Consider the following 15,721-nt stretch of genomic DNA (forward strand, 5'->3'; position numbering starts at 1 on the left):
TTGTGCAATATGACATGAGAGGGATAGATGATGTGCTCACCAAATTGTATTTAATTTGTAATTTGTAAAATATCAGATTCAATGCATAAGTGGCGTTTCACAGATATCTGACGGGGCTATAGCGCCCCCTACCATTAGTGTAGCGCCACGCCCGCTACTAAAATGCACACACACTTGAGTCCCGCTTGCATCTTTATTCCGAAGAAAGTCCTAACAGACTTTTGTTCCCTCCGGACGCTTCGTCACAACCCAAAAATGACAAAAACAGCATATGGACATTATAACAAAGAAAATATCACTACATTCTAACATGTATCCAAAAAAATGAGCATAAATAAGAGAGAAACATGACATCGTTGCACCTGAAGTAACAACAACACACAATCAAAGGGGAAAATAAAGAGAATGTAACTGTTCTTGTGGCATTTGACTACAAGCAGGTAAGTGCCCAAAAGGAATAGTTGCGAGAAAGCCAACGTGCTCCTGTTTTTATTTTTTTTTTGTCTCGCATGTGTGTGTTTTGTGTCGTGAAAGTGTGGGTCTTTGCTTTTATTTATGTGTTTACTTTGTGGTTGTTTTGTGTTATATGAGTCATGGCTTTTGAGCATGTGGGTTTTGTATACGAGTTTTTTGTAAGGTTTTGTGTGTGTGTGTGTGTAACCCACCCAGCACCAGACGTCTTTTGGACATTTGATTTTGGAGCTAAATGTGGCCCGTTCGTTTTAGATTTGCTGCAATACAGAAAATTGTATTGTGTTTTGGTCGTCGAAATGTGTCCAAATAGTCTTCGAAAATCGGCTAGTGTTATGTGTGCGTATTTGCGTTGGATGGGCGCTCAGCGTCCGGGCCCGAAACAGTAAACGCCATACAATTTGTGCTTCTTGTCTGGGAATCCTAGAAAGCCGACGGCCGGACGGGTGGGGCTGCAGCGTGGGCGGGGCCTGGCGACGGGGTAACGGACGCTGCCGTCGGCCAGCCAGCCGGCGTCGCAGCGGTCATAGCCGGATAGCTTCCAGGCGGCGTACATGTGGCCCACCGTGGCCATTTGGGCCCCGTCTCGCTTGCACGCCGCCGCTGCCTCGTCGTACGTCAACTTGGTCACGTGCGGCAGGAAGTAGAAATGACCTGAAGGGAGGGGCCACGGCAAAAAGTTGAGGACAGTACCCCGTATGTTTTTCTTCCTCTTTTTCTTTTATTAATTAATTAAACGGAATTTAATTTAAAAAAATAAAATAATATTATTAACTAATAATTTAAATATTTTTTTAACGTGGGGCCCAATACATATCTCACCATTGTAGTGCGACGTGAAGCAGAAGACGTCGTAGTGGTTCATGTTTTTGTTCCTCAGGCCGTAGGTGCGCACGCCCGCCGGCGTGTTCTGGCCACCGCAGGGCTCCCTGGGGGAGGTAATGGGGTACTGCACGGAGCCGTCGCTCAGCCAGCCGGCGTTGCACCAGTCCATTCCCCCTCGCCAGGCCTCGCGCAGCTGCTGCGGGGACGCCACCACACCGTCCTGCTCCCGGCAGGCCTGCTCGGCGTCCTGGAAGTTGAAGTTGTAGCGCCCCAAGCGGGGCGAGTACGGGAACACCACCCCTAAAATATGTCAATTTTGTCATTTTCACGACTCTTGAATAATGTTATGAAAATTCAGCCCCTGAAACCAATTCGACATGCCAACATGAAATTTCACGGCCTACGCGAGCAACTCACCTTCCAGGTCGAGCGACACGACCACCGTGGCGTCCTCCAGGCCGTCGATGACCTCACATTTGTATCTCCCGTAATCGTCCAGGGTGATGTCTTCGATAACCAGCGAGGCGTCCGAGGGGGAGGAGCCACACAGGTGCACGCGGCCGTGGTAACTTCCATAGCTTCTCTTGTGGTAATCCATGACGGCCAAAACATCCACCTGCCGTCAAACATGTACTAACGGTCACGTGACCGACCGTGACAAGCCACAAACAACGAGAAAGCGGGTCGCTACAGAGAGACAGAAGAGTCACGGATAGGCAAAGTGGCATTTGGCAACACATGAACCTCTGTCAGCAAGTCGAAAGTCAGCTTGGTCCACTTGATCCTCATCTTTCGATTGGGCGCCAGCGACTGGTCCCGGTGGATGGTGCAGGGTAAGGTGGCGTTGCCGCCGCTCCGCGATAACACTCGTGTAGGATGTGACGTCACTGACAGCCCGTGCCCGTTTTCTACCATGCACAAATATACAATTTGTACACATTCTTGCAAACATACCACCGTTAGTTCAGTGGCATAATGAAGCCTTAAGTATGCCTTCGCCCCCTGGTGGTTAGCTGACTACTGCTCGATTGGACTCCCAAATCACGTGATGTAATCATGGTCGCCAAAATCATGATTTCCATCAAATTGAATGACCCATACAGCCTAGTTTCGTTCCAGTACTCTTTTTCTTGATGTTAAAAAAAAAAGTTGTTGCTTTGCACTTTGGCTCTTTCATTTGGTTAGCAATGTTTAAAAAAAATTCATAATTCAGATTCATTTGACCATCGCCCTTTTATCTGAACACCAACATGACGCAATTCATCTCTTTTCTCAGGGTAAAGTTAATTTCGGGAGTGTTTGAAATGTTGAACCAGAGCTTCATTTGAGTGATAAGATAAGCGCGCTGGCTCCCCACTTAGCGCGTTTATCGGCATGCCGGCTGATAACGTGCAAACTAAGACATCGCGCAGGAACGTGTCAAAGCCAACTCAGGAATGGCTTACCTGTTTCCTGCAAGTTTCGGGAAACTTCCAGCTCGGAATGAAACGATTTGAAGCTGTCGGCCGCGTCTAGCGACATCAAGGCAAACATCAGCCAACGAATCGCACCAATCATCTTTGCCACTTGCAGATTTCGTTCACTGCAAAAATAATCAAGTCAAAGTTTCATGGAGTTGTCTGTCCCCCCAAAAAAAACATTTCACTTGTTTTCTGTGAGTTGCGAAAACTTTTCCTTTCTGTATTTTTGTTTTTCACGTGTTCTGTAGGTGGCTGCTGGTGGCTTGTGCAGCCAACTGGTCGAGGGCGCACTTGGATGCTAATTGCAAGCTACCACTCTGCGCAAGATGCTTTTCGAGTAAACAGCAAACAATCCCCCATTCGCGTTGAAATTTTAGCCCTTTCGCTTTCCCAAAACCAGCTGATGCGGTTTGTCGCCCCCTTGTGGTCACGCCAAACATCACCACAAATGTGAGAAGTTCAAATCAGACGTCCCCGGAGGAACTTCGTCGTCACGTCAAGCCCACAATGATGCAAAGGTGGCACAGACACGCACACATCAAATAACATACACAAGAACACGCCGTGAAAGAGAACACAATTCCAAAATTCAGAAGAGACACACACACACGGGCACATACACGAAAGCACAAACACTCTCACACAAAAACAAAAACAAAAAACGCGCAATCATGCTAGCACACGAGCGAAAAAGAGATCGACGAGCACAAAAAACACAAACACACACAAAAGCAAAACCATGCTAACACACAAACAAAAAACACAAAGATGACAAACGCGTGGGTTTGTGAACACCGGGTTTTATTTTATTTTATTTTTAATGTCTGCTCTTGTCGTGAATGTTTGCTACTGATGTTGAGTCATGGTTGAGTTGGATTTGTGCACGCAAATTACTTTTTGCTGATGTGCTCCTGCTGCTGCCAGTCGGACACACTGACATCAGCACAAACACTCTGCACTGCGCACTCGCGCGCACCCACACACACACACACACACACACATAATAACAATACTTAGTCATTTTCAGTGTGAACTGAAGCTGTCCTTTGAAGAGGTCACAATGTATGGGAAAAGGTTGGTGTGGTGGGGGTGCAACTATGACATCATCAGTGTGTGCGCGTGACACGCACACACAAGGACTACTCGTTGTCCATCCATGCAGAGGTAATCTTCACAACCCCGGTGTGTGTGTGTGTGTGTGTGTGTGCGTGTGTGTGCGTGTCCTTATGTGAGTGTTGAAGGTTGTGTTCATCGGTGTGAAACGCCCTCTGCGCGATAACTACACTAACACACTCACGGAGGTCCACTGAAAGATGACACAACTCGTAAGGCAACCCTCATGCAGTAACACGGCAACATTTACAAGACGTAAGACAATAACCTCGACGACGGCACAAAAGTGCCGCGCTAAAACAACAACCTCTTGAGTGTGACACAACAACGCGATTGTGCGTTTTTACAGGCTGACAGGAAAACCGACCGAAGGGTTTCCTCTCCTTATTTGGTTTCTTTTCATCTTCTTTGCTTTGTTTACTTTAAGGTTTCTTCAAGTCAGCGCTCTTAGTGGCAAACGTAAACTTCCGTCGTTGGCCGTATGTGAGTGCGTAAATGTGTGTTACATATATGTGTGTGTGTGTGTGTGGACATAACTTTATGTGAATGTGTGTTCGGTAAACATATGTTGTGTATTAGACACAGCGTGACACTGACGCCGAGTCAGTGCAAAAGCAGCCGAACAGAAAATTTGTCATGTCTGTTTGTATGTTAAGACTTTCATTAGAGGCAACGACTTGATTTGGTTGAATATTTTGCCGTTTAAAATTCCAAACAATGACATCACACAACAAGGTGGTGATGTCACAGGAAGGCACGGTGGAACACCTGCTCTCAGCCCTCAAACTATTTCCACATCGGTCACAAATATTCACCAGGGCGTGTGTGTGTGTGCGTGCGCATATGTGAGTGTGTCCCTTCGGTGGTGGCTTCCGAGCGGCACAAAGACACCTCAGCCAATTAGGAAGCTACGCCTGGCCTTCGAGTAATGTGACAGCGCCAACAAAGGAAGAACGTTAAAGGTGGGAAGAACCTCAGCACACGGACAACATTCATGTCAGCGTAATCCGCATGCTTTACTCCTCTTCCTGTTTGAACTCACGATGACCTTCAGTCAGACTGGAACAGATTAGGCTGGTTTGAAGAGATCTGAAATGAGCTCGGGAGGATTGGAATGGAGTGAACTGGATGAGAATGAACTCAATGGGACAAGAAATGAACTTGACCAGACAAAACAAGATGAGGATGGACTGAATTGAAGTGGACTAGACTGGACTGGAGCAAACGAAATCGGACTGCAATGAACTGGATGAGACAGAATTTGACTGGACTAGACTGGATTGAACTAGAATAGACTAGACTGGACTAATTGGAGGTTATTGGACTGAATTCCACCAGAATAGATTAGATTGCAGTAAACTGATCTGGATTTCACTGGACTGGACCGAAAAACTGAACTTGACTAGACTGGACTAAAATGAATTCGACTGGACCTGACTGGACTGAACAGACGCAAACTCATTTGAACTGGAACGAACTGCACCCAACTGAGTCCACATCTACGACACTCCAAAATTGTGACATCAGCATTAGCGCTAGCAAGGGAGGCTAAATCAACTAGCCACCACCACGACTATTGATGAACCCTCCCTGCAGTGCCGCCAATGGCTGCCGTCGGTGATGTCATAGTAGTCACGTGACGCAGGCTCAGCCTCTGCGTGCTGACATGTGGAAACAGCTGGAAGAAAGGCTGCGTTGGTTCATGCAAACTGAGCCAGGTCAAACGGGAGGTGGGTCGGCTATGCACGCGCGCACACACACACACACACACACACAGGTCACACAAACGTTCTTTCGTGATGTGGATAAAACATCTCCATTCTCCAAAGTTCCTCAGAAGAGAAAAAAGAAAACACTTTCCACCTGTTGTTTCCTGCACGCGGCAATTACACAAAGTCAATCGGGCTAGTGTGTGTGTTACGGACGGAAACGGGGTGGGGGCTAGGGTGGAGCCACAAAGTCTCGGGGCAGTATACAGAGACTTCTTGTTGCCTGTCAAGAACTCTCACTTGACTTCTTTAAGTTTCATGTACCCCCATTGCTACTCTTCCATCTTCTTCCGAAACATCCCCATGTCTAAATTGTGATGATGTCTCCAATTTTACAGTGTTGTCCTGAAACTCAGACGTTGCCAGAAAAGTTGTTTTCCCGAAATTGCAATGTCTCAAAATTCTGACGATCTCTATAAATTCCGATAATGAATTTTGATGCCGCCTCAAAAGTGTTTGTTGTTATCTTTGCCTCCGATTGATAAATTGCCTGTAAATTCCGATATTCTGTCCAAATGGCGACATCGTCAAATTTTGACGATCCCCCTAAATTCCGACGTTGCCTCTGAATTTTGACATTGCCTCAAAATTGCGACACTATCTACGAATTTCAACGTTGCATCTGAATCTCGATATTGTCTGAAAATTCCGATAATCTATCCAAATGCTCAAGTTTTCTCTTATGTTTTGTGAAGCATCTTCCTTCTTTTTCAACCAACTGATCATGACATTTTTTGCTAAATTCAGATTTTCCTTCTCAATGACGATGATTGCCTTAAGTAGAGATTTAAATCTCGATGTTGCCCGTGAAGTTTGACGATGAGACAGCATGACCACGGAAAGCACGGCATTTCCCAAACGCGGTTAACTCATTCACTCCCAAAGACGTTTTTAAACGTCTTTTCAGACTTGGTCCAGAATTGGCTGGTACTGAATGAGTTAATAACAAATGACATTGACATTCAAGATATAAAATGATCGTTAGAAAATGTGCATTAGCGGACAAAAAGTTTCTTTCAATACGTCTGATACTTCTAAAAACAGCAGTCAGATGACCCAAAAGGGGCCCGCGGCCCCATGAAGCCCCCACATCTCTATGCACGGCCCTGCACGCGCAAGTCAAACTAGACGACGCACACCAAAAATCGGAATACTTTGCCATTTGATTCATTTTGAGTGACAGCAATCAAAAATACGGAAGCAACGCTTACATGAACTGTCACGACAACTTTGGTTGGAAGGTTTACCGCCATCGTTTAGTTCATGAGTCATCTCTTTGTGACACATGTCGATCAATGCCTTAATGCGCCAGTTCCGTTCTATCTACATCTGTACCCGCGCCCGCACACACACAGTCAGAGGTCGTCGTCAAGTCAGCATCAAATTAAGTAATGAAACCGCCCAATTTTTTTTGTTTTTTTTGTTACCTGGGGAGTGTGTGAAGAACCTGCAGCTTCCTCTGTGGTGGCCAAGACGCGACTGAATGCCAAGCCAGTGAGGCGCAGATGGGAGCGGGGGGGGGAGGAGAAAGAGTTGGAGGAGGAGAGTGAGAGGGTGGGGGTAGCTGCAAACACAGTGAAGGTGTGCAAATGAACTCAGCATTATGACAGTGTTTTTATTACGTTACAAAGAAGTTGACTAATGAGAGTTTTGGGGTTTCTCATCAAACTTCACCATCCTACTCCGACCACACACAGTAACAAAAACCCCAGAATTCTTCAATTTATCGTCATCCGCCTCTCTTGTATATGGTTGATGTTTGGTCCCAATTGCACAAAATCTCTTTTCTTTTTCTATCTTTGATGTTTTTGAAAGTCCACAATCAGCCAATGGGCAGATTGGAAGCAAAATGGCAGATTTATTTTATTTTTTGTCTTTTAGGGGGAAAGCTTCTTGAAACTTTTTGGGTGCCTCTACACATGACAGACATGTCTACTCATTTTTCATGTTGCTAAGTTACTGGCTTTGGGGATTTTTTTTTTTTTTAATTGTGGGACCAATTCATTTTTGAAGAACCTCTCAAACTGTCCAAATTGGCCCTAAAATGGTATATTTGATCCAACTAGGGAGACTTCCTGTCTCGTTATTAGGACAGCGCTTCTTGAAGCTTTGTTTGTGGGTCTACTCATGATCAACATGCCTACCAGTCCTTTCATCACTAAAGAGTGCTGGGGTGGCACTTTAGGGTATTTCAGTTAAAGGATAAAAAAAATCTGAAGAGCTGTCAATAGGTCCCAAAAAATAAAAATAAAAATAAAAATAAAAATAAAAATAAAAGATTGGGAGGTGTTAACTGTGTGGAAAAGCAGCAATTTGACATATGCATTATAATGATAAAAGCCGAAGAGCCCAAATGAAAAAAAGATAAACATGTCAAGTCGTCGTCGTCCCTGAACAAAATCAACAACGCTGCTATCAGACAAACGTAAAAAACAAATGAGGCCTTGCTTGTTCAGTGACCTTTACAGCAGAAGGTCAAGCCAGCAGTTTTGAAAAAGGTCAGCTATCGGGAGGCCGTCTTGGATTTAACGACGACGAGCCTCGCAAACGAAGGCACGACGACACACGTGCACTGCTCGCAACAAGGTCAACCAGGGTGGAGCACCCGATAGAATAAAACAGAACAGGACACCAAGGAACGGAATAAAACAAGGAAAGAATAAAATGAGGGAAGATAAAACAAAATCAAATACGATTAGAAATGCATATTAAAAAAAGAAGTGAATAGAAGCAGCCATAAGTTCCAAACAGATATGGTGGCATAAAGGGCCACCGATGGAGCACAGTAGAAGTTTGTGGAAGCACAAAGACCACGTTGTCACCTTTCGACACATTTGATTTGTTTTTGTTACGTGCGCGCATTTGTGTGTGCGTGCGTGTGTGTACAGGGGGTCTTTGTGCACACTCAGGGTGGAGTTTGGTAAGGAAGGATACAAGCACACACACCCAACAACTAAAAGGTATGTTTCATTTGTGAATAATTGGAATTAGTTTGGATTTTAATCAGTTTGTCATGTTTCTACGTCAAGTGTGAGCATGGCGGGCGAGTTGTTGGCATGCGATATACGCTAAAATGTGTATAGCACGCATGTAGGTAAAGAACAGCAAGCAGAAAATAATTTGTTGCTACACGCTGAGAAAAGCATTGTGAGCTAACAATGCACGTTAATGCTAAGGAAGTTTGGAATGCTAACATTAGCTTCCAATGTTAGCTTCAGGGCAAAGTTTTGACATTAGAGTAGAGTGACAAAACGTCTTTTGCCCGGACATGTCCACATGTTTATACCCTGTCCGGGACGTCCGGACAAGTTTTATAAATTCATGAAAATATTACTGGGATGTGTGACGAAGAAACTGACGGGGGAAGAACCCGGAAAAGAAGGCAGCGGTAGTTAGCAAAAGTGTGTGTGGAGCAGGTACCCTCAGTGACAAGCGTGACTGCCATAAAAAAAAGTGTTTTCTGCTAAAATGGGATGGAATGAAACCCCAGTTGAAAAAGCTAACAATTAGACATCCCTTTAATTCGCCTGTGTTTCAGCGCTGTGGTTGAAGTCACTGGACGGAGTAGTGCGTTAGTGAAGATAGGCCGACTGAAACTAGGCACTGCTGGCTTTATTTTGTTCTTGTTCATTTTCTTGTAAAAAGAAAAAAAAAACGAATTAGCATTGTTTTTCTGAAATATGTTTTGGGGCTATGAAATGTTGAGCAACATTTGCGTCACCAAAACACACATGTGCAAAAAGGATCCCACCCCGGGACTTTATAAACCGCTTGAGTGCACCCCAGGGATCTCATCCTTCATCTTGGGCGTGCGTGTTTTGTGTTACAGTTGTGTGCCAATATTTAAAAAGCCCTGAAATAATCACTTATCGTTTTTATCAATCCTCAACTTTTGACTTTTATCAGCACAAAGATAGTCTGGGTGCCACTCTGGAAACAGGAAGTGAGCGACAAGCGGCGAGACTTTGAGGAGTCTTTCCTGAGCTGCCGCTTCCTGCATCTATCTGGTGGCACACGCATGCGACGCAGGACGGAGGTGATAAGCGTCCGTGGGAACGTCATCCCAGTGGAAATCCACAACAATGATCGAGATCAATGCAAGGCTGTTCCATCCATGCGTGCGTTTGCGCGTGTGTGCGCGCGCGCGCGTGTGTGTGTGTGTGAGTGTGAGTGTGAGTGTGAGTGTGAGTGTGTGTGTGTGTGTGTGTGTGTGTGTGTGTGTGTGTGTGTGTGTGAGTGTGTGTGCGCGCGCGCACGCCATGGCCACCTGGGGGCACTATAATACAGACATACTGACTGATAAATATACAGTACACTCATGGCTTTTCAGTAAATTGCAGTAATATTAGTCGTTTCAGCAGTCTATAAAGAATATATGGCGGTGAGTTTTGTTACATTACATACAAATTTATATCAACACATGTAAAAACAACAACAATGCCATCGACCAATCAGATCCCTTCGTATTGTTGCCTAGTGACTTGTCGGCCAATAGGAAGCCTCCAATCGAGCGCGGACAAATGGTTTTCTGGCTCGCCGCTCAATGGCGATGTTTGTGTCGCTTTTTGTTTGTGAGAATGTTTCAAGTTTAAACGCGACTTGGCCTCGCGAGCGTCACCAAAGCCGCCAGCATGAGCGACTCCAGGTAGGTCAACGTGACGCCACATGTTGTGCGGTGACGTTAAGTGAAGCTAAGGTAAGCGCGTCTGTTTGACGCCACTGACGGAAGCTAAAGTTAGCCTAGCCTGCTAGCTCGCGATGTCTGGCTGACGTCAGGCACACGTCGCCGGACGAGACAAATGTCTTGTTAATGTCACAATTAAATGGCGTCACGTCGAGGGAAGCGTGGGCGATTTGTTGTCGACCTACACCACAAAACAATATTAGAAAACCTCGAAGTTGACTTGTTGGCAGGACGATGAGTGAAGAAAACGAAGACGCAGACATATCGCAAACGTGAGATAAGACTGACAGACAACAACGCTAATTTATGCTTATGTTGCACACGCACCATTTTTTTTAGTCGGAACAATTGTCCATTTGGGGCGGATTTGTGTCTTTGGGATGCGGGTCAAATGTTGCAGTACAACTGGAAACTGCCGGGGGCGCTGTTGACGATGCGAAACTTAAAAATCTAATGGACGTGATGGGTTTACAGTGAGGTTGTGATTGGAGCTACACATATTTCCGTGACGTCACTTATATTTCCGGGTGGCAAAAGCTCGAATATTTTCATAGTAGACAAAATATTTGGATGTCATTTGACGTATTCCTAACTTTGAGCCAAAACCTGTCATGTTACAATTTGGTAAATTTTGGATTTTTCTCCACAAATCCATGCTATTGGGTCAGTAAACACGTGTGTGTGTGTGTGTGTGTGTGTGTGTGTGTGTGTGTGTGTGTGTAAAATTCTTTTTCGAATTATTGACCAATTTAAAGTGCTGTTAATGGCAGCCTCTGATTGGATTGGTCTTCTCCTTCAGAAATGGTTTTAAATTGATTGTTACAATTAAATTAGAGGCATGAGATGGGGCCAGAGAAATGTTTTTTCAAAAGTCTATTTCAATAATATCTGACTGCCAGTTTCAACATATATTTCCTATTGTTGGGCAGCAGCAGTGACGTTTCAGCAGACAAAAGCAAACGGAAGAAGAGGAAGGAGCTGAGCGACGAGCAAAAACACGAAATACGGGAAGCCTTTGAGCTCTTCGACACCGACAAAGACAATGAAATTGACTACCACGAGTTGAAGGTGACTTGACGCCACAAAATTTCATCCTCAAGTAGTGCAGGGGTTGTACTAGTCTCTCAAGTGGGTGATATAATGTTAAAACACACACTTAAAAAAAAAAAAGATGGTGCCGTGGTTTTGAGAATCAGCTCCTAGGGCAAAACATTGATCACTTGTCGACATTCCCTGCTCTGGTGGACTCTCACTGGTTATTATTTGTTTGGTCATCAGGTGGCGATGCGAGCGCTGGGCTTCGAGGTGAAGAAGGTGGATGTCATGCAGATCCTGAAGGACTATGACACACAAGGAACGGGCAAAATAGCCTTTGAGGACTTTAGCGAAGTGGGTGAGTAACCACCAACCATCCCTCAACATGCGTACATGGGGTACACACTGACTTGTGGCTTTGGGCGGGGGGGACCGTGTGTGCAGTCAGTGATCTGATCCTGGAGCGCGACCCCAAGGAGGAGATCCTGAAGGCCTTCCGGCTCTTTGACGACGACGAGTCGGGAACCATTAGCCTGAGGAACCTGAAGCGCGTGGCCAGGGAGCTCGGCGAGAACACCAGCGACGAAGAACTGCGCAGTATGATTGACGCCTTCGACGGTGATGGAGACGGCGAAAGTAAGTCTCGCCCGTTGCGTTTTCCCCGCATTATTTAGCCGCGTTTGACTGCCTGGTGACTTGGTCTCCTCCCATGTCAACTTTCACAAGCTGGTTAAGCTTTTTATTTCCTACGTCGAGATGAACGAATTGTTGTTTCAGGGTTATTGCGCTCAAGTCTGCATGAAAAATAGAAATACAAATGGCAAGAACACTGACAACATTAAATATCGAAAATCAAGGCAAAATATATTTGGCCCTTAACTTCCGACAAATTTCTTCGTACCGGGCCAGTCCAAGAATGTGTCTTCCTTCAGCATGTTTCTGTTTAACAACTTTAAGGTATTGTAACTTTTTACTGTGATCGCCAACTGTTTAATTCAAAATAAGGAAGTACCACAATTGTGTATTAACTTGACCAGAGTTCTTACATGGCTACATGAGAGAGTCGATGTTTTCAAACTGACGAGAGTCAAACAAGCGTGCCTTTTTCGCAACTGAACATGGTTCCGTGGTGTACCTAATGATGCGGCCGTTCGGGTGTTGCATTGGATTGCAATGAGTTCGAAACAGGAAGTGACGGCGTGCGTTTGTCCGACAGTCAACCAGGAGGAGTTCTTGTCCATCATGAGCGGAGCGTCGTGAAGATGTTATCCGGCCGCAATTCCCCCCGCAAGGTCGCACGCTGATGAACTTTGCATGTGATGATGTCACAAGCCTAACATTGTCATCCTTGTGGGAGGAAATCTTTGTGCGGTTTCGTTTTGTGTACTCGGACGGTAGTGACTTGTTTTATTTATTGAAGTGGAGTGAATAAATGATCCTTGCCAGTGACTGAACCCAGGCCACTCTTGAATCGCTGTACCATTCGAATTCGTGCTCCAGCTTCATAGGTGGCGCTGTGGCTTAGTTGGTTAAAGCGCCTGTCTAGTAAACAGGAGATCCTGGGTTCGAATCCCAGCAGTGCCTTTTTAAAAAAAAAAAAAAATTTAAATAACCACACATAAATATTAATTACAATCATGTTTAATTCTTAGTGATTCCACATTAGATGTGAAAAAAGTACTGAAGCATTTAAAAAGTTTGTGCAGACCAGTTAAACCTGCTGCATCAGAAATGTCATTTTTCATCGTTATTTTAATGTATTCCCGGTGAAATATTAAAAACTAATTCATACCTAAATGAATTGCAACAAGTGTTTGCTTGAGCAGAGTGTCCCAAACTTAATTGAACCAAGGTGCATAAAATTCACAAAAAAACTGGAAATAGTTTTTCATCCAAATTAACCGACAATGGATAATTTGCGTCAAACCGTTATGCCACGGCACACACTGGTTGGGAATCCCTGCTCGAGAGTTTGCCTAAAGCTTGCTTACCATGTTAACCCCCGCCCCACCCAATACACCCATGATAAATGTGAAATTCGGTCCGTGTCCCTGGTGGGGCGCTGTGGAGCCCCCCCCCCCCCGCGGCACCTCGCCATGACAACTAGGCCTTGTGGTGCTGAAGGTCAGCGGCCGTGTTGCGTCGGTCGGGACTTGCCCTCGCACATGCTCAGCTGTCAGAGGCTAAGGCCAGAAATAAACCCGGCCTGCAGTTCCTCCCCGGCTACGACCTCTAAGAACCCCCCTCAAATGCCGCCCCCCCCCCCCCCCCCTCCAACTTTCCACGCAATGACTCCACACACTTGCAAGTTATTCGACCCAGCTTCAGCTTCTTGTACGAGTACGCTCTTTGCCCTCACGAGTAAGAAAATTCAGCACACTAGTGATATTACTTTATTCAAAATAACACGATAAAAATTGTCCTTTCTAAAAACAGGAATAACATAATCCCATAAAATGTAAAAAAAAAAAAAAAAAAAAGACCGTGCATCATGGTTTTAATGCTGCAATCCAGCCCGCTGTGCTGCTCCTTCTAAACATATTTAGCCATTTTCAGGCTCAGCTTGCGAACATCACACGAGCCGTGATTGGTTGTTACCTGAGGCCTGAGCACATGTGATTTTGTGCGCGCTAGACGCCACACACACCATACTAGTGACTCCCTATTAACACACGTTCAGCCCAAAACCAAAGCCGCACAAATGCACATAGTGGAACACACAGTGTGTATGTGTGAGCAGCTGGCAGTAAATAGTTTGAGCTATGCCAAACCATGTGACGACACTTGCCCTTTGACCTTGAGTGGGGCGAACTTGGCGAGGTTGACATCGCCATCAAAGCGAGCCTCGATTTGGGGGGGGGCGTGGCCTCTGGCATTCTGTTCAGTAACGATTGGCTCATGAGACGAAGGTGACCACAAAGTAGAAGAGAGGCTGCAGACAAATGAGGTAGGCGACGCATCACTTGCAGCCATGTTCAGTGAAGGGCCTGACCCTCTTAAGCTGGCCTCTAACCTCAATATCACTGGCGGTGACATCACATCTCAAGTCCTGTCGAGTTTATTTGTACAGCTCTTAATCACCAAGGAGTCCCAAAGGGCCTCTTAGGGCGCACAGTTGGCACACATTGGTGACGTGCCCGGAGCTAAACCCCCAAATGGGACAGGGAAAAGTTCCAAACCCCGTTTGAGGAAAAATAAAATTTTAAGAAGAGATGGACGAGCCGCTTTCTTGGATGTAGACGCCTTCGGAAGTGCTTCGTCAGGAGAGGAGGGGCGAGGGAAAGGAGAAGTGGCAGTAAACAGGCCTACAGGTGGTTTGATTATAAGCAAGAGTGTAAAAATAAGTCTTGAGTCAAGATTTAAGCATTTTTTCCCACAGGACATATGCTTAAAATGTCTTCCTGGCAGCTCATCAAAATGTAATGTGTAAATGTGGCTTTAAAAGGAAGCCAGCCGGCTGAGCTTTATTATGAAATGTCGCAAGTGGATCCCATCAAAATAAAAGGCAAAGAAGCCAACTGAGCTTTATTTTGAATGTCTAAAGTGGATTTGTCAGGAAAATTAAAGTCTGCATCGAACTTCAATAAGTCGGCTGAGTTTTGTTTCATGTTAAACCAAAACAAAAGCAAATGTCGTCCGGCCATTGGCGGCAAAGTCTGAGAGTTTTCGGATTGCCAGCCACGCACGGCACTCGTCCCACCGTCCAGATTGGTTTACGCCAGACGCGCGGCTGTCAGCGCAACTCGAAACCGCGGACCACATGATTGGTCCAAAATCCGCAGAATTCTTCTGGTGATAATCAATCACCCGTTGAAGTGCTGAATGCCATTATGGCCTGCAAAACTTGCTCATGGCTGCCATGTCACTCAAAAGCAACACAACTCTCGAGATTTCCTCTTGTTTTGCCAAATGAGATTTGGGGTTTGCTGGGTTGGGGGTGGAGTGTCGCGAATCTTTGTGGGCGTGTGAAGCCGTTTGAGATACTCTTGTGATATCAAGGAAAAGAAATTGATGTGATTCGCCTGTCCTAAAGCCTTTCAAAATAAATTGGGTTCTTGCTGGCATCCAGCTGATCATGATTGATCGCAATGCTCATATTCATTTTTAAAAATTCCTTCGATCTTGGCCACCTCAACTGTTAAAAGTCGTTTAAAATCAACTGAGTTTCAACACGCACACACAAATGCACATTATCACACACACACACACACAGCATCAATGACGACTCGGCTAAATTTAGAAGGAGTGACAACGACAGGTGAGCTTCTGTCAGGGAGGGTGAGGGTTCATGTGTGTGCGGAGGGGTACTTTGGAGTAGGAGGGGTGGGTCACAGGGTGTGTTGTTCAGGGAGGGGCGGCGGGTT

At 45.5% G+C, this 15,721-nt stretch overlaps 2 protein-coding genes and 1 non-coding gene across 4 annotated transcripts; 2 read left to right on the forward strand and 1 right to left on the reverse strand.

The window, feature by feature from the left end:
• Positions 1-174: 174 nt before the first annotated feature.
• hapln1b (hyaluronan and proteoglycan link protein 1b) lies at positions 175-7,127 on the reverse strand. The gene is made up of 6 exons (XM_086134643.1): positions 7,066-7,127; positions 2,742-2,878; positions 2,041-2,204; positions 1,714-1,912; positions 1,294-1,596; positions 175-1,125 (listed from the first exon to the last, which is right to left on the reverse strand). The coding sequence occupies exons 2-6, from the start codon at positions 2,851-2,853 to the stop codon at positions 836-838; spliced, it is 1,068 nt and encodes a 355-aa protein (XP_085990769.1). The 5' UTR covers positions 2,854-2,878; positions 7,066-7,127; the 3' UTR covers positions 175-835.
• Positions 7,128-10,138: 3,011 nt separating this feature from the next.
• cetn3 (centrin 3) lies at positions 10,139-12,811 on the forward strand. 2 transcript variants are annotated; one of them, XM_086134650.1, is made up of 5 exons: positions 10,139-10,283; positions 11,255-11,390; positions 11,601-11,715; positions 11,802-11,993; positions 12,574-12,811. In XM_086134650.1, the coding sequence occupies exons 1-5, from the start codon at positions 10,270-10,272 to the stop codon at positions 12,615-12,617; spliced, it is 501 nt and encodes a 166-aa protein (XP_085990776.1). In that variant the 5' UTR covers positions 10,139-10,269; the 3' UTR covers positions 12,618-12,811. The 2 variants fall into 2 exon arrangements, with proteins under 2 accessions (XP_085990776.1, XP_085990775.1); XM_086134649.1 differs by having other exon boundaries at positions 10,149-10,283; positions 11,252-11,390.
• A 56-nt stretch (positions 12,812-12,867) lies between these two features.
• Positions 12,868-12,941, forward strand: trnat-agu (transfer RNA threonine (anticodon AGU)). Its single transcript has one exon. It is a non-coding gene; the product is annotated as a tRNA-Thr (tRNA).
• The last annotated feature ends 2,780 nt before the right edge of the window (positions 12,942-15,721 follow it).

Source organism: Hippocampus guttulatus, chromosome 17 (assembly GCF_054856545.1).
Source record: "Hippocampus guttulatus isolate MCC_2025c chromosome 17, RoL_Hgut_1.0, whole genome shotgun sequence".
NCBI lineage: Eukaryota > Metazoa > Chordata > Actinopteri > Syngnathiformes > Syngnathidae > Hippocampus > Hippocampus guttulatus.

Coding starts and splice junctions, on each gene's coding strand:
- cetn3 (XM_086134649.1), top strand. Junction 11,716..11,801: donor TGAGGACTTTAGCGAAGTGG/GTGAGTAACCAC, acceptor CCGTGTGTGCAG/TCAGTGATCTGATCCTGGAG. Junction 11,994..12,573: donor CGGTGATGGAGACGGCGAAA/GTAAGTCTCGCC, acceptor TTTGTCCGACAG/TCAACCAGGAGGAGTTCTTG.
- hapln1b (XM_086134643.1), bottom strand. CDS start 2,853: ATGATTGGTGCGATTCGTTGGCTGATGTTTGCCTTGATGTCGCTAGAC. Junction 1,913..2,040: donor CTTTCGACTTGCTGACAGAG/GTTCATGTGTTG, acceptor GTTTGACGGCAG/GTGGATGTTTTGGCCGTCAT. Junction 1,126..1,293: donor CTTCACGTCGCACTACAATG/GTGAGATATGTA, acceptor CCCTCCCTTCAG/GTCATTTCTACTTCCTGCCG.